The 17,526-nt window shown below is 33.1% G+C and overlaps 4 protein-coding genes across 4 annotated transcripts; 2 read left to right on the top strand and 2 right to left on the bottom strand.

The window, feature by feature from the left end:
* The first annotated feature begins 5,384 nt into the window (after positions 1–5,384).
* LOC148575766 (uncharacterized) lies at positions 5,385–5,940 on the top strand. The gene is made up of 2 exons (XM_088501040.1): positions 5,385–5,441; positions 5,536–5,940. The coding sequence occupies exons 1-2, from the start codon at positions 5,385–5,387 to the stop codon at positions 5,938–5,940; spliced, it is 462 nt and encodes a 153-aa protein (XP_088357166.1).
* Positions 5,941–6,354: 414 nt separating this feature from the next.
* Positions 6,355–7,228, top strand: LOC148575765 (serine/threonine-protein phosphatase 7 long form homolog). Its single transcript, XM_088502539.1, has 3 exons — positions 6,355–6,382; positions 6,510–7,031; positions 7,137–7,228. The coding sequence occupies exons 1-3, from the start codon at positions 6,355–6,357 to the stop codon at positions 7,226–7,228; spliced, it is 642 nt and encodes a 213-aa protein (XP_088358665.1).
* Positions 7,229–8,020: 792 nt separating this feature from the next.
* Positions 8,021–8,515, bottom strand: LOC148575764 (uncharacterized). The gene has a single exon (XM_088502537.1). It carries the CDS (start codon positions 8,513–8,515, stop codon positions 8,021–8,023), a length of 495 nt encoding a protein of 164 aa, XP_088358663.1.
* A 1,575-nt stretch (positions 8,516–10,090) lies between these two features.
* On the bottom strand, positions 10,091–15,334 carry LOC107616647 (serine carboxypeptidase 1-like). Its single transcript, XM_016318603.3, has 8 exons — positions 14,929–15,334; positions 13,851–13,958; positions 13,428–13,717; positions 13,087–13,338; positions 12,541–12,647; positions 12,368–12,454; positions 11,839–11,944; positions 10,091–10,451 (listed from the first exon to the last, which is right to left on the bottom strand). The coding sequence occupies exons 1-8, from the start codon at positions 15,332–15,334 to the stop codon at positions 10,299–10,301; spliced, it is 1,509 nt and encodes a 502-aa protein (XP_016174089.1). The 3' UTR covers positions 10,091–10,298.
* Positions 15,335–17,526: the final 2,192 nt, after the last annotated feature.

The raw sequence follows: 17,526 nt of genomic DNA, 5'->3' as shown, positions 1-17,526 counted from the left end.
ATGGATGGTGATAATCATCAATATGGATCCATGGTGTGTTATCCACAAATGTAGATCTGCATTGTTCAGTTACCTGCAAAACACAGGTAATGCTTCACTTGGGACGAAGTATAAAAATTCTGCCACCTGCTGCAAAACGCAGGCTGCATTTGATAGGGAAGGGAGTTCAAAAAGCAAAACGTGTCCTGTGGCTCCTTGCATGCAGACAAGAGCAACCTTTGACCAATCTGGAGTTCACAAAACGCAGGTTGCCTTTGGCCGGCATAAAAACAAGTCGCAGATTGCGATTGGCAGCTTCCAGCCTTGCATGCGCGACACGTGTTGACAATGAGAGGTGAAACTGGTGTTTTTAAGGCCAAAACGCAGGAAAGAAAAACAATGTGCTGAGAAAGAGTGAGACATTGTGCCGTGAGAGTGAAAGAGAGGGTAAGTGAACATTGTGCTGCTGTGAAGGAAGAAAAAAATCGGGAAGGAATTTAGGTTCAACTGAGGAAAGAAGAAAAAATATGGTGCGTGATTTTACTTGACGTGAGAAACACTTCATTGAATACTTGGATCATCTTCAATGGGTAAATTTTTTTTATTTTCTGATCAATAGATAAATATATTTATTTATATTTTATGTACTTGTGTTTTAATTATTATTATTATTATTATTATTATTATTATTATTATTATTATTATTGACATTGTTATTATTGTTAGCCATTATTATGCTTAAGTCTCAGAAAAAAAAATGTTATCATGGTTAGTATATAATATAATAGAATTCTATTTAGGGCCAAAAAAATGGTTATCATGTTAGTATAATAGAATACTGTTTAAAATAATAATAATAAATTAGTATTATTCTCTAATAATAAATAAATAATATTATTTAATAAATAAATGTTTATTATTATTATTATTATTATTATTGTTGTTGTACAATATTATTGTTAGCCATTATTATGCTTAAGTCTCGGAGAAAAAAATGTTTGTTACGATGGTTAGTATATATATAATAGAATAGTGTTTAGGTTTCGAAAAAAAAAAAGGTTATGATGGTTAGTATAATAGTAGAATATTGTTTAGGATAATAATAATAAATTATTATTATTTTTTAATAATAAATAAATCATACTGTTAATTAAATAAATATTTATTATTTTTTAATAATTTATTAATATTTTTTTAGTAATATAATAATAAAATACCGTTTTGGATAATAATAATAATAATAATAATAATAATAATAATAATAATAATAATAATAATAATAATAATAATAATAATAAATTGTTATTTATTTTCTAATAATACAAAATTAATGGTTAATATATTTTTTGAATAAATTATTAACTGATATTATATAGAATTTAAATTATTATTGTTTTTTTTGTAGGCTATTAGAAATTTGTTATCCAAAAAATTTGATCTGTCAGATACCTTTAACGAGGTAGTTACAGCGTTATTGGTGTTTACTGGGTTTTAATACATTTTACGAGTAAGCGAAATGAGAGGCCATTATGCACTGCTGAGTGCATTGGCGGAGGCCGGAAACTCACACAACTACAACAATTCTTTAAGATAGCGACGGTTTTTTTGCGGCGGTTTTGTAAATGCGCCGCAAAAAGACAAACCGCGACACATATAGCGGCAGTTAAATGTTGGGGCTGCAATTAGGCCGACATTTAGCGGCGGTTTGATATATTGCTGCCATGTTGACATATAGCGGCGGTTTTTTTAAACCGCCGCTATATTGCCAGTCCGGTTAGCATTTCGTGGCGTCTTTTCGAAAACCGCCGCGATATGTCCGTCGGTGACTTCTTGTTAGGCATTTTGCGGCGGTTACGTTTAAACCGCCGCAAAATGCGTATTACCACAGATTCCATTGTTCTCTTTAGTAATAATCATCTAGGTATAATCTATTTAAGTAACGATTACTATCTGAGGATACTTATGTTTAAATCATTGTTACTTAAACTCGTAACACTTTCTCTACATTTGTTTTACGTTAAAAATATTCACAAGTTACTTGTAAACTATATATGATAACTCATGTGAACAAATTTACGAATAAGATTTTCTTGATGACGTTATTAGCATTTAAAAACTGCATTCAATCATAGATGTAAAAGAAGAAAATAAAATCAAACTCTAATATTTATGAAGTTAAAACAAAGTTATAGAGAGCATAAATCAAAGTTACTCATCTTTGAAGTTATGCGTTACTAAACCTAAATCAAGAATAAACACGTACAACTGCGACCCAAATCATTAAACTAAGGAAATCAGCGTAACTGTTATATTAAAAGATCAAAATTTCTCTCCAACATCGAATTGACCCGGCGAAAAATATTCTGTTATGAATCTATGGGCTTCACGTTTCAGAGGATCTGATATTTCATCTCCATACCATGGCATTTTATTCAGATCAAAGCACCTTTTCTTAACATGTATATCATCTTGTTTATCTTGTTGGTCTTCTAAAGTTTCTTCCTCTTCATCCAGAACCTTATTCAGATCAAACTGCATAGATCTATCGATTGCGACAGAGGATACATCATCTAAAATGTCTTCTGAATCAGACTCTTCTCCATCTAGACTGTCAGAAACTATTTCTCCGGAATATTCAGGTAAGACTGAAAATATCAACATGCACATAATACAATGAGTATACATAGAAGAAATTGAGAACTCTGGAGTCATTAAATACTGACTTAGAAAAAAAAAATCAAACTACAAGATGCTAAGACAATTTTAAAACTAAACGCAATATTTTCGACAATTACCATCACCCTTGTTAGTAGTTTGGGCAATTTTCTTAAACAGAAGCTCTATAGCAATTGTTGTGCTTGCAGAGGATGACGAAAAGTCCTCATTTTTCATCGATCCTGTTCCACCGTCATGTTATGTTCACTATTGTTTTCAAAACGTAACACTAGTGAAATTATATTGCTTAATACATAGCAAGATTATGTAAAATGAAACCCTAAGAAAAACAACAACTGTAGAAGGAATAAAGATTTAATGTAAACTAACTTTTTCGTATTAAAATCGTTGAAAGAACCAAAAAATCTGCTTTTACTCATGAGAATTCACAATAACATAAATATTTAACTGCAAAAAAAAACTACACAAGTATAAAGTAACCAAAGAAAATAACGTACAATGCTGAGATTATTTAACTTAGTTTATGACAGAAATATCATTTTTAAATTACATTAAAATGCTTCATACAATGCATTACGCGACATCATCGAAATTCTCTGAGGCATTTTCTATGAGGTCTTCTATATCTTCCTCCCTTGTCAACAGTAAATCTCCAATGTCACCTTCCGCTGACATGTTCAACCCTGGTTGTGGAGAAAAACCAACTTCAGCTTCTTCATTCTCTTCTCCCATGTCATACAAATCCCTTGGTTTCACATGAACCACAACATTCCATTCTTTAGCTACTTCATCATCCACATAGTATACAAGCTGAGCCTCTGATGCGAATATGTACGGTTCATCTTCTTCACGATTACCAGTGTGTATTGGACGAGAGAAATTAACGCTGGTAAGCCCCAAATAGTCTTGTTTGATGCCTCTACTGGTAGTGGTATCAGCCCAAACACATTTAAACAATACCACTGTGAAGGAACATCTATAATTTAATTCAATTATGTCTACAATTTTTCCGTAATACGAAACACCACCAACAGCCACTCTATTATCACTCATGCTTGCATAACTTCTTGTATTAGATGATACATATACTCTACTATTTTGTGTTTTCATCCCGTTTTCCTTTGAGATAGTTCTAAACTTGTACCCGTTAACATTGTATGCCCCAAAACGTCTGGCCTGAATCATGGGACCGCACGCAAGCAACTGTAGGTCTTTCGAAAGAAGCGTACTTTCCGTAAGAACCTGGAACCACATAACATTCATGCTTTATATTAAAATCGGTTTTCATATAGTACTAATTCCAGGCTAAAAAAACATTGGTCAGGTTAATATTTTGTCAACCTTATGCTTAAACCACTGAAGAAATTCTGCATGGACGACACTATCTATCTTAGCTTGTGACCTTGTCTGATGACGCAAGCTTCGCTTTGTGTTTTCCCTAAATGTACTTTATTGGAGAGAATAAAATTAATCTAACTAGTCACTGGGAGAAAAGAGTTATATTGGTGTTTTAGAAATACATGCGTATACTTACTCAAGGAACGGAGCCACAGCATCGCAGTTGACTAGCACATGACGATGAGCTTGATGTTTTTCCATTAGACTGAGTTCGAAATGCAATACAGCCCCTAATGCCTTTCCAATAGCTGGGAACATACCTTCCCTTGAATTATGAAGAACGTCAACGGGCTCATCATCAACTCGCCCTGGTCGGTTGATTCTAGTCTCAATATTACCAAATACCTAGAACAGAAAGTCAGGATTTCCTCAGATAAATATCCTTCTGCAATTGAACCTTCCGGTTGTGCCCTATTACGAACATATTGCTTCAGATGTCCTAAATACCTTTTATATAAATACAATGAAATGCTTAGTATATACATAATTAATTGAACTAAATGTACTAAAGGGATTTATCAAATAGCTAACCTTTCTATTGGATACATCCACCTATAATGTACTGGTCCACCAAGAGTAACCTCATCAACGAGATGCACGGTGAGGTGAACCATGACGGTGAAGAAGGATGGAGGAAAAATCATTTCCATCTGACACAAGGGTTGCACAACATGATTCTGAAACTCAGCAAGCTGCATAGGGTTTATGGCTTTCCCACAAAGTTCCCGGAAAAATGACGACAAATCTGCAATCACATTGTTTCAAGGCACCACTACTTTTACTATGAGGACGATGCCGGAGGAATAATAAAGCGTGATATTTTGAAGAGGATAGAAAAGAACTGGAAGGATTCAAGACACCACTTGTTTCATAGGTGTTACAAACAAATAAGGACTTATGAGGAAAATCTTCAGCATCACCCGAAAGAAATAGACAAAAATGATTGGAAAAAATTCGTTGACTATCGCCTGAATGAAGAAACGTAGGTAAGTCTTGCTATATTTTATTATTTCCACATAAAAAATGTGTATACATAGTAATTCCCTTACAATTGATATTCATCATATCTTTCTCATCTGCATTTGTTTTGTTATTTGTTCATAGAAAAAGTGTAAACATAACACTTTAAATCGGAGCAAGCAACTGTACACACATACTGGGGGCTCCAAAACCTTGGCAAGAAAAAAAGACGAAGTGGTAATAAGTCATCATTTGCATTAAGATTTTGATTAAGCTTCTTGAAAAATGTTGTTGTTTACTAAATTTTGTCAATATCAACGATATAGGAGAGAGAGCAAGGAAGGCCCGTTGGTAGAGGAGAGTTGTTTATCATGACTCATAAGAAAAGAGATGGCTCGTATATCCACCCCGATGCGCGTGTTGTTAGTGTAAGTCATGTTTGAAAATTTGAAGCAATATATAGCTTACTGTATATATCGTGCTACTGTTAACTTCTTCCTTTCCAATGTTGTATATTTGTAGGAAGTAATAGTGAATGTTGAGAGGCAGGATGGATCCTCTAAGCACCTTTCACAGAATGACTCGCTAGCACAAGTTCTCGGAAAGGAGCACCCAGGACGAGTTCGTGCCCTAGGTGCTGGACCATGTCCCACCCAAGTCTTTGGTAACGCTGCTGGACAACCGTCAGGTTCTACAGAGTCCAATGCAGAGGATAAGAGGATGATTGCAGAATTGACGGCTAAGTTAGAAGAAGAATGGGCGAAGAGACAGTCAATACATAAGGTCTTGGGATATGTAGTCCAACAGTTAGGAGGTAATTTGCCAGTTGAGATTGCTGAAGAGCTGGCTTTTGTAGGCGGTACACCGGACTCGTCATGCGCAGGGCCATCTTCATCTGGAAATCATGACCCGCAACAAAAATTTTGAATTTCAATTAATGGTTTTGGATACCTTTTACATTTAAGTTGGTTTAGTACGTTAGGCTTATTTTATCCAACTTGAGCATTCTTACTTTATTTTGGATGATATTATGACAATTTCGTTATATATGTCATAACTTTAATTTGGTTTGTTATGTTAATTGAGCTGTTTTACTTGGTTTAAATTTGTTTAAATTAGTTAAAAAGTAAAAAAATTAAAGTTTAATAAACATTCTTTGTCAAAATAGGCAAAATAATAGAAAATCTAAAATTTAAATGGAAAATTTGAATTTGGCGACGGTACCGCCGCAGAATTATAAATTTTTTTCCCTGTCCGACATTTAGCGGCGGTTTGTAACCGCCGCAAATTGGGTAATAGTAATTTTCCTTTACATACTGCATTAACCGCCGCCAAACCTAAATGGCATTTTGCGGCGGTTATTCCAGCGGTTGACTAAAATCGCCGCAATCCGTTTTGCCACGCCCTATCTTCCGGCGGTTCAAAACCGCCGCTAAACGGCTACAGGAACCGCCGCTAAATGGCGTTTTTGTTGTAGTGCACGTTCCACCTTTCAGTTGGGGAAGTGACGGTGACGTTGGAAGACATTACATATATACTTGGCCTCCCGGTTAATAGGGAGCCCGTCACGGGTTTAACATACAGTAGTCACCAGTTTTTGGTGGAGAACTGCATTGCTTGTTTTGGTCGGGAGCCAGGTCCGCAAGATCACGTCTTGGGCAAGGTGAATCTTGCATGGGTTCGGCGGTGCAGAGACACCGAACCATGTGACATGCAGGAGTCCATTGAGCGATACGTTCGGGCTCACATTTTCTGCATGCTTGGAATGGTTGTGTTTCTGGATAAGTCCACCACTTCATTGAACACGAAATTTCTGCCCCTGCTTCGCGATTTTTACCGAATTCTAACTTACAGTTGGGGGGGGGGGCAGCCAGTCTGGCACACCTATACATCGTTGTGTCGTGCGTCACGATACAACTGTAAAGAGATGGATGGACCACTTGTACTGCTTTTTGTTTGGGCGTGGGAGCGTATGCCGCTCCTGGCACATATACCCCGTGATCAGCTCGGCGATGTTGGTATTCCACTTGTGCGGCAGTATTATTTTTTACTGTACTTTTTGTTATTGTTATTATTATTATTATTGTTGTTGTTCTTATTGCAATCATTCTGTTTTTGTTTAGGTGGAGTCATTGGCGCTGACATACAAGATATATACGGAGGCCTACCGTGCATTTTAGGTGAGGACTCGATGACATGGGAGTTGACGATGTAAGTTTTAACCATTAATGTCTAAAGTTTTTATTCAGAAGAATAATTTTTCTAATCGGTCTCTTGGTAACTAATGTGCAGTTTATATAGCGGCCGTATATGGGAGTGGGGGTTCTGGATGACCTCGCTGCCCAGTTGTTTATATGCTCCACGCAGTTGCCGCTAGTGTCATTCGAGTGTATAGAGTGGCACCCGACTGACCGAGTTAGACGACAGTTCGGGATGCAACAGCTTCCATCAGGCCCGGCATTCAACTTTGGTCGTGATCATTGCAAGCGGTTGACAGGAGCACAGAATCATGACTGGGGAGAGATTTACAGTCAATGGGTTAAGAGGTGGAGATCTGACCGCTATAACACATTGCCGTTAGGCGAGGAGATTATAGACTATCATTTCTCCCATTAAGTATATGCCTCACCCCACTCTTTAAGCCTTTGGTAGTTTTTGTTGTACTCCTGTTCCGTCCTAGAATAGCTTGTTGAAGAAACCTTTTAATCATAAGCAGATGCCTCAAAATTACTATGAATAGAACCATAACAACAAAATGAAATACCTGTGTTCACCACGAGTTTATGCAAATACGGAGCCTTAAACCTCCTTAAGAAGTTAGACCCGATGTGCCTGATGCAGTATATATGCTACACTCTTGGTGGTGACCATGCACCGTTACTGCGAGCTATTGCAGCGTCGATGGAGGTATGGTGGTCAGAAATAATACCCACGCCATCAATGGTAACAACATATCTCCGCAATTTGGTTAGGAAAAACTCCCATGCGTCTGTCGTCTCGCCCTCGACTATCGCAAAGGCAATGGGCACAATGTTTTGGTTCCCATCTTGTGCAACCGCAACCATAAGTGCACCTTATATTTTCCGTACAGGTGCATGCCATCAACCTGCACCAGTGACTTGCGGTGTCTGAATGCTACAATACACGGATAGAAGCTCCAAAAAATGCGGTGCAGAACTCTTACACCTTGAACCTCCTCACTCTCACGGTAAACAGGGAGCGTTTTTATTTGAACACGAGACTTTGGCATCTTCACAGTCATTGCTTTCAACCATACAGGCAGAGTCTGGTAAGAAACTTTCCAATAACCGAAAACCTTTGTGGCAGCTTTCTGCTTTGCCAACCAAGCCTTGCGGTAACTTACAGTGTAGTTGAACGTGGATTGAACTTCTGTAATAACAGACTTCACCTTTATTGACGGGTCTGTTTCGACCAACGGCCTAATGGCCTCTGCAATTGTGTCCGAGTCTAACTTGGCATGATCTTGTGAAATTGTGCCCATGGTGCACGTGTGCTTGCCATTGTATCTTCTGATCTCCCAACAAGCTTTTTTTCGAATCAAGCTAGCTCGGATAAACCAATTGCACCCAGCACCATACCCCTTGCATTTCACATAGAATGTTTGCGGCTTAGACTCATACACAGTGTGATCAACTCCTCTAGAGATAGTGTAGCTTTTGATTGTAGATATCACCGATCTCTCGAACCAAATTTATTCCGACACTAAATTCGCCATCTTCTGCCGCAGCGTTGCCTTCACCTACGACATGCAAACCACCATCAGTCAGACAAGGCAAATAAAATAAACACTATAGAAAACTTGAGTTAATAATCATAACATACCCATATTCGCATACTCAAGAAATTCCGGGGCATGCATGGCTTTGAAATCTAGAGTCTGCATAAAAGACGGAACACCAAATGGGTGCTGGCTTACAATTGCACCGCCGGATTGCCTGCCAAGTCTCTGCCATCGTTTTCGTCATCGACTTCATAGTTGGCTTCGAACTCCTCTTTACTGTCATTATTATCTTCTTCCCAATCTATATCCCCGAACTCATCAACATTGACCTCCTCGCCGACCGCGCCTAGCCCTGACTGCTGTTCAAAATCAACGTACAACTCTATCATCGGCATGTGAAATCGGGTTTGTTGATAAATACACATCTGTTGCATACTGACATCGTCAATGATGGGTATTATTTGAAATTGTATCAGCCCACCAAATACTTGCACAGGATTCCTATATAAAAGGTTGCTCACCCTTTTCAAAATGTGGCTTTGAATGTTATTACAAAGCCCATTTTGTAACTTGACAAAACTCATGGTACATGGAATAGCTAATGACAACGGACATTCACAAACAAAAATCGCTCCTTCATGTGTGTTTGGTATAACCTCACCGTTATAATACACTCGCAAATTTGTAATATTTTCCATAACTTCAACCCCACCTAATCCGATTTTTTTTGACACACCTAACTGCCAAAAAACTAAGAACTACAACATATGTGCAAGAAAGAAGAATAGGATGAGTAGAAGTGGAGTGAGGCAGTTGAGCCAGTCTTACTTCGTATTTATAAGCAGGCCTCCTGATTAAAATATTTTTTTTTGCACACAACGCAACCTGCGTTTTTTGTTTTTCAAAAAAATAATCTGACACCTCAAAAAACGTAGCCTTCCTTTTGCATCTCCCAAAAAAAAAACTGACATAAAAAGCAAAACACAAGCTACATTTTGTTATTCTGAAAAAAAAACACTGCCCATCACAAAAGGCAGGTTGCGTTTGGGCTAAAAGAAAATAAAAAAATTGAAAAGCTTCCAAATATTCAAAACGCAAGTTGCATTTCTTTATTTTCCTAAAATAAAAAAAAAACAAAAAACAAAAAAGGAGACAAGAACAAAAGGTAACCTATGTTTTGGGCTGACATTATAACAGTAGAAATTTTGTCCATATATCTATTTCATTGCACAACTCTAATGTGTTTTCCATAAGGAAAAAAAATCAGCCTCTTTCTTACTTTTAAATTTTTCTGAGCTAAACCAAAAATAAAATTATAACTAAAAGAGAGGAATACATGAAATTTTATTTCAAAATTCAACATACAAAGTAAAAGATCTTTTTATGCCATATACATAACGAAGTACGTGATACGGCATATGATGAGTCAGCTAATGAAAGTTACAAAGAATAAAATCCAACAGGTTATCTTTAACCCTTTATTTCACTCAATATGAGAAGCAAGTAGTGTTTGGCTTTGGCCTAAAATTGTGAAGTAGAGTCATCATTTTGGTGAACTAGGAGGGGAGGGATATCCACTGAGGAATGCTAAGATCAAGTTGAAAGCCCGTTCTGGCTGCCAGCTTGGAACCATATGCCCTGCTCCTCTCACTGTCGCAAATGCCAATCCTTTGTATTGCACCGCATATCCTCCAATCTATTATAATTTATATATTACAATCTTGGTCATTTTGCTCCAAACTAATTTTATTTTGTGTACATTCCTTCAATTTAGAGGGTAGATAGGTAAATAAAAATATAAACTAGAAAAAAAAAAAAATACTATACCATGCCCGTCCAATTTCAACCGTTAATCAACCATCTATAATACGCAGCAGGTCATTTAACTACAAGACCTTACCAGAACCATTATCACAAAAGGTAACTCATATGGTAGAAAGTCTAAGGTCTTAGAAGCTGCGTTTGGAAGGAAGCTTCAGACTAAGATATTAAAACAGAGAGATAAAAATTAAATTAAGTTTTGTATTATTTTTTGTGTAATATAATAATTATTTCAGTATTATGTTTAATTTAAGATAAATATAAAAATTGAAAGGTAGATTTAAAATTTAAAAAATTAAATAAAAATATTTTTAAAAAGAATATTATTAAAGTTTTAGTCTTTATTCCAAAAAATTCCAATCTTCTATATCCTCATTTTCTTAAGATACTGAAAAGATCAAAATTTTATATCTCTGAATTGAAATTTTAGAAATTGAATGATAAATTTAAAATTTAAAAAATTAAATAAAAATATTTTTAAAAAGAATATTATTAAAATTTTAGTCTTTATTCTCAAAAATTCCAATCTTCTATATCCTCATTTTCTTAAGATATTGAAAAGATCAAAATTTTATATCTCTGAATTAAAATTTTAGAAACAATCTTTGAATCTCTAAAAAAACGCTGCCAGAAGATTCTTTTTTTGGTAGGACTTTTTTTAAGTGTTAGTCCAAACTCATAACATTTTTTTAAGAGTTTCCCTTTGTGGCACTTCACTGAGTTGCATGTCACTCGAACTTTTTTCTATAGTAGTAATAAGATTGTTGGATCAATCTATATTCCAATTGTGATTACTCAAACTAAGATGTCAGGTTATAAATTTGGGTAAATTCTATAGTGCTTTTTATTATAGTGTGTAAATTGCATAACTTCTTTTTAAAAAAAAAATATTTAAAATAAAAATAAAATATTTAAAATTTATTAAATATTATTTATTTGTTTTTTTTAATAAATTAAGCATCATGTAATAAGTACCATAGCATTTACCATCAATTTGTTACCTAAATTAGACTTGATCTGTTTCTAGAATCGAATATGTATGGTTGGTAAACAAATATTCAGCTTGCAAAATGATGCAGTTGCTCGCAGTTATTGCAATGCAACTGTAGACCGTAGAGGGTATTACAACAACAATATGGCAACTATAATTGGTGTTTGTAAACTGTAATTTAAAACCATGTCATTCTTTTCTTTTTGTTAATTAATGGGTCAGGAAATTACATGTAAAACTTAGGAGTGAGAAAAATGTAATGATTGCATACCTCGTTTTCAGAATACCATGGATACCAAGGGGTCACAATAGGGAGCTTGAGGACGTTGAGTGCATATCTGGTAGCTGTGACTGACACTCTTGAATCTACATCACCACTGTAAAAAAAAAAAAAAACAGACCATTTAAATTTAGGATTTTCCAAAAAAAAAAAAAGAAAAAAAAAATGATAACTTTCACAATTCATCAGTTTGTTCTTGTCATATGGAAATAATTACTCATAAAAAATACATATTAAAATATAAAATACCTTTGAAAATGAGCTATGTATACACAAATAAAGGGTAACTACTTTGATAGCTGATGTTTTGTGCGCTATTGCATTTTTGTTTCACTCTAACATTTATGGTTCACGAGAAATTCTTAATACAAAACAAGTTTGGTACATGATTTTTGGACAGACTCAAAAAATTTGAGAATGATAAACTTGTCTGTATATCAAAATAAAAAAGATTTTGTGGGTTCAAATTTAGTTTGGAACTGTTTAGTGGTTGTAAGAATTAGAATGACATTGAACTTGCCTGTATATCCAGACATTAATATTGTGGTCGATGAGCTTCTTGATGAGGGGTAGGACTGTAACTGGGCTGTCCTTCCACTGAAACAAACTATAACAAGACAGAACTGGGTCAGAATAATGTAATAAAGGATTCAAAGTTACTATTATGCCCTTTCATAAAATATTGTAGTTTACCTGCAGTGGCTCCATTGTGTGGGTTTTGCATGAAGAGCTTGTTGGACCTCTGGCCTATTTAGATAGGCTTGCACGTACACATTAGAGCATGGGTCGTAATTGTATACCTTGCAATATAAAATCGTTTAATACGTGGTATATCATCCACAAAAATGAAGGTATTAATAAATAAATGAATTCATCATATCTCAACTAATTTGGTATAGTATTTATTATTAAATTTAATAAGAATAAAATAAATTTTTTATCTTTATTAGTTTGCGATTTATCTTTAGTATCCTTTAATTTATTCAATTTTATTCTTAACATTTTTTATTTGTGTCAAAATTATTTTTAAACGTTTTTAATTTTATCGTTAATATTTTAGATGGAGCTGACATCTAAGAATAATTTTGACACAAATAAAAAATATTAAAAATAAAATTGAACGAAATGGGAGTATTTTTGAATAAAAGCAAACAAAAATATAGATAAAAAGTATAGATTATAAATAAATAAAAGCATGTATTAATTAATAAATAAAATTAGGCAAAATAGATAACTTACAGAACCAGTTTGAGAAGATTTGAGAGAGGTGTCGTGACACAGTGGTGCGTATATATTATAGGAGTCAATGGGTCCTTTCTCAGCGAAGGCATTTCTTGTTGCATTGATACAAATAGAGGAAACGGATTGGGATTTGAAGTCACAGTATCTCTCAATGAGCTCATGAGTTTGGTCTGAGTTCAAAGCATGAGTCCAGAGGTAATCAAATAACCCCTTTACACCAGTAAAATCATCAACCCATGGGTTCCCTATCTGAAATTTCAAGTCAAAATCATCAACCCCTCTTTCTTTTTTCAATTAAAATGACAAATATGTCCTTGGTAAGAAGTGTTTGAACTTACAGCAATGCCTTGAAGGTTGATAGCAGATTGGTTGGCAATTTGTCTGAAAAGATTGTTGACAACAATAGTATATGCAAGCTGAGGCACATAGTGACCGGCATAGCTCTCGCCAGTGATGTAAATTTCACGGTCTTTGTACTCTGGAAACCGGTCTAGCCAGTTAACCAGGAACACGTAGGCATCCTTTGCAGCAGCCTTGTCACCGGAAGTATGGAAAAATGTTTGTGAATCATTTTGTGCGTACGAGAATCCCACTCCAGCAGGGGATTCCAAGAACAGAACATTAGCCACTGCAATTAGATCATTTTATGTAAAAACAATGATCAGTAATTTGTTAATTAGAAAATAGTATCATTTGAGTTATTAGTTCTATAGGAATTAGGTGAATAAACTTAGAGTGATGATTGTGTTATATATATATACCTTCGTTCCAGGAAAATTGGTTGCGGTATAGGGTTTGACCATCAGGGTTGACTCTGAAGGGTCCCAACTCCTCAAATGCACCGAAACCCAGTGAGGAGCAACCAGGTCCTGCATGTCAGTTGCAATTTCAATTTTCAAGAGTTTTTTTTTAGGTGATTTTATGATTGTTATCATGTGAAAATATTTTATTTTGACCATTGAATGATAAGTTATAAAGTTTAATTTTTTTTGAAATAAAAGTGTTACCTTTATTTAAAATGCTACTAAATAAATAAGTCACATTTTTTAAATAAAAATCATCTTGAGAAGATGTTTTTAGCATTTTCATTGGAGTAGTTACTTTTTTTTATGTGTGCCGTATTACATGACTGATCATTTCTAATAGTATCTTCAATCAAATATTTTTGGGTATTACTTAATACTTATGAGATGTAAATCGATTTATATTAAAATTGAAAGATAAAATAAAATTAGTCTTATTTTTAAAAAAATAGTATTATTTTCAGAGAAAATTAATCAAACTTTATTATTTATATAAATACTTTGATAAATAATTTAAATTTAATTAAAACTGAGCATTAGAATGACAAATTTTATATTTAATTTTAAATTATTATTTATGACGAACGGTCTCACAAATATTGATATAGTATTTTACGATATCCACAACGAAATTGAAATTAAAACTAGTATTAGAGCTACACTAAAAAAATTAAAAAATAAAAAAAATTATGACTAAATTATCCTACTTAAATAAAATACAAAGAAAATTATAAAAATTAATTGATAATTAATTTTTTATGTTATAAAAAATTTAATTACTCAATTGTGAAAAGTTTTATTATTCTCTTGAAAATATATGTAAAACATGCATAAATATACACAGAAAATAACTAAGTTGATCACTTATTTCTAGTATTTATAACTAAGTTGTTAGCAATAGTTGTCTATTTGAGTTGTTAACAAAGCATTACTAAATCAAAAAAAAAAAAAAAAAAAAAAACAAAAAGACATAAGAAAAACAGAGAGGTTATCAACAAACAATTTAGAGAGAATATTTCATCCTATTTTAAAATACCTCCATTGAGCCACAAAACCAAAGGGTTGTACTGAGAGAAATTAGCTGGAGACTCCACAAAATAATAGAAAAGATCTCTCCCAGCATTTGGATCAACAGTAACATACCCTGCATATTGGTCAAAATTTGACCCATAATATGGTTGACCTGGCAATGCAGTTATTTTATCAGCCAACTTTTGCTCCTCTTGTGATGGAGATGGATCAATAGAAGAAGTATAATAATATTTTGGTATGTATGCATCTTCTTTTGTCCAAGAAAGAGTCTTAGGAGGATTCTCTGAGCTTCTTGAATTAATCAACTCATCAAGGTTATCAACTTGGTTGGCTTTGCAATTTGAGAATACTAGACCCAAAAGGGTAACAAGGAGGAGTAAATAAGAACAAAGAGCAAAAGTGTTCTTCATCTTGTTCACAACAAACAACTTAGTTGGCTGTGTGGTTATTTTTGTGTTGAATTGTGTTTGGATATTTATAGATCAAAGTGACAGCACTACCAATGTCCATTGGCAAATGTTATGCTTGTAACCTTGTGAAAGAAACAAGGGAGAAGAAAAAAAGAAAGACAGAAAAAAAAGGTTATGGGCTGAAGGAGAGAATTAAAAATTTGAAAACGAACCTCTTTTATCTAATTAATTAACCAACTAACAATACTATACTACCAACACTTGCCCAACAAACATAATTTTAATCGCAATGTCAAAAAAATATATTGTTGATTATCTTAAATCTTAAATTAAAAAAATTCTAAATCTTAAATTTTAATAGTATAAAAAACAGTATTAGTTTAAAATATTGACTAATATTAATACAAAATATTAATTTTTTAATATTAGACTAAACAAATCGATTTAATCGAAAAATCAGTAAATAAAATTTTAAACTGATCTAAATTAATATTTTTTTTATAAAAAATGACTACAATCTTCTTATTATAAAAAATAACTAAAATACCTCTGTTATATATATTAATTTTGATAACTCTATGACAACATAAAAAGAAAAGAAGGGTTAGAATATACAGTTCTCAAAAAAAAATATATATATATTATTTTAGTCATCTTCTATAATAAAAATATTGTAGTTATTTTTTATAAAAAAATATTATTTTAAATTGGTTCAAAATTTAATTTACTAATTTTTTAGCCAAATCGATTTATTCGATATTTATTTTTCAGAAACTTTAGAACTACACTTTTTTTTTTTTTTTGAAATTTTAGGGTCTTGTCATTATACTTGTAAATTTAATATAAATTTTCAGATGTCTCTAACTTTTTATACGAGTTAGTCATTTAATGCATTAAAAAACAAAATATTTATTTTCCCGAATATCTCTCATTTAATAAAATATTCGGTCTCCAATTTTTTTTAGAAAAAAAAACATGAGTCTCATGCAATTTTGTAAATCAAAAGAAACAAGCGAGAGGAAACAATGCTATTATTATTTTGACCATGCATTTACAGCTAGCTAGCCGGCTAATATATATAACATTGTTTTTCTTCGCATTCTTTGTTGTGTTTTCTCTAGAATCATATGAAGCTGTAGTTAGTTTTATGATACAGAACTTCGTGATTAACACTTAAGATTCGACCTTAGCTTCTTTCTTGACTTGGAAGGTAAATACAAAAATACCGCTTCGTTATAATCTAAACTAAAATTAAAACACACTGTAATTGGAAGGAGAATACAAATTAAAATACAGACAACAGCATAGTGGTAAATGCTAATTCACATTTTCAACGATATTTCATGAATAAAAAAATTAGTCACCAAAATTTTTTATATATACCATAAAATGCAAGTATACATTTAATAGTATGCCAATGAGTAATGCAAATATAATTTTTCATTGAAAAATATGTGAAATAATACGTATAAATATATATAATATGTAATAACTAATTTAATGACAAATTTGTTGCTTTTGTGAGATTTTTGTTTACCTTTTAAATATTGCGTCTTAGCTTTTGTATAGAATTTACACTTTGGAAGTGATAATAAACAGTAGACTTTTTAAAATTCAATCAGGACACAATTGGAATTCATACAATGGTAAAAAATGTGAAGAAATAATGAATATTTATATATTATTAGATCCATGTATCCAAATATAAGGTGTATTAATTTAATTTGGTTAAAACAACAAAAATATTTTTGAACAGATAAGGTAGATATTTTAATTACTTTACTGATAAATTTGATTAAAATATTTTATAGTGTCTAAGCGTGTCATTGATTTTGAATTCAGTTGTTTACGAAAAGAGCTAGCTTACATGCATGTGGTACATAACACTTTAATTTTTACTCCCAATTAATAGTAATCATTACATATATTTTGGGGTTGTAAATGATATAGATAGTAATGACATTACATACTGTGATATAAATCAGTTATAATTATTTAGAAAGCTCACTGACATTATTCTTAGCAAAGCATGATTTATTATGTATTATGATGTTGGGGTTACTTTGTAATAATCCTTGCATGCAGAGCAGAGTTTTATATTTTGTGAACTTGAACTGAACTTTGTCCAAATAGAAATTGTGAAAAGAACTTATTATAGATTGTTTCATGGCTAATTGTTCCTATATTTAAGA

The sequence above is a fragment of the Arachis ipaensis genome, chromosome B1 (genome assembly GCF_059453495.1).
Source record: "Arachis ipaensis isolate K30076 ecotype BB chromosome B1, ASM5945349v1, whole genome shotgun sequence".
NCBI classification, from domain to species: domain Eukaryota; kingdom Viridiplantae; phylum Streptophyta; class Magnoliopsida; order Fabales; family Fabaceae; genus Arachis; species Arachis ipaensis.
The sequence above is the reverse complement of the archived record's forward strand: the minus strand, read 5'-3'. Positions and strand labels throughout refer to the sequence as shown.

Excerpts from the sequence above, each read along its gene's own strand:
- LOC148575766 (XM_088501040.1), top strand. The coding sequence starts at position 5,385 with ATGACTCATAAGAAAAGAGATGGCTCGTATATCCACCCCGATGCGCGT. Across the intron at positions 5,442-5,535 it reads CCGATGCGCGTGTTGTTAGT|GAAGTAATAGTGAATGTTGA; the intron begins GTAAGTCATGTT and ends GTATATTTGTAG.
- LOC148575765 (XM_088502539.1), top strand. The coding sequence starts at position 6,355 with ATGGCATTTTGCGGCGGTTATTCCAGCG. Across the intron at positions 6,383-6,509 it reads TTGCGGCGGTTATTCCAGCG|TTGGGGAAGTGACGGTGACG; the intron begins GTTGACTAAAAT and ends TCCACCTTTCAG. Across the intron at positions 7,032-7,136 it reads TGATCAGCTCGGCGATGTTG|GTGGAGTCATTGGCGCTGAC; the intron begins GTATTCCACTTG and ends GTTTTTGTTTAG.
- LOC107616647 (XM_016318603.3), bottom strand. The coding sequence starts at position 15,334 with ATGAAGAACACTTTTGCTCTTTGTTCTTATTTACTCCTCCTTGTTACC. Across the intron at positions 13,959-14,928 it reads GGTTTTGTGGCTCAATGGAG|GACCTGGTTGCTCCTCACTG; the intron begins GTATTTTAAAAT and ends ACTGACATGCAG. Across the intron at positions 11,945-12,367 it reads ATTAATGTCTGGATATACAG|TGGTGATGTAGATTCAAGAG; the intron begins GCAAGTTCAATG and ends TTTTTTTTACAG.
- LOC148575764 (XM_088502537.1), bottom strand. The coding sequence starts at position 8,515 with ATGGGCACAATTTCACAAGATCATGCCAAGTTAGACTCGGACACAATT.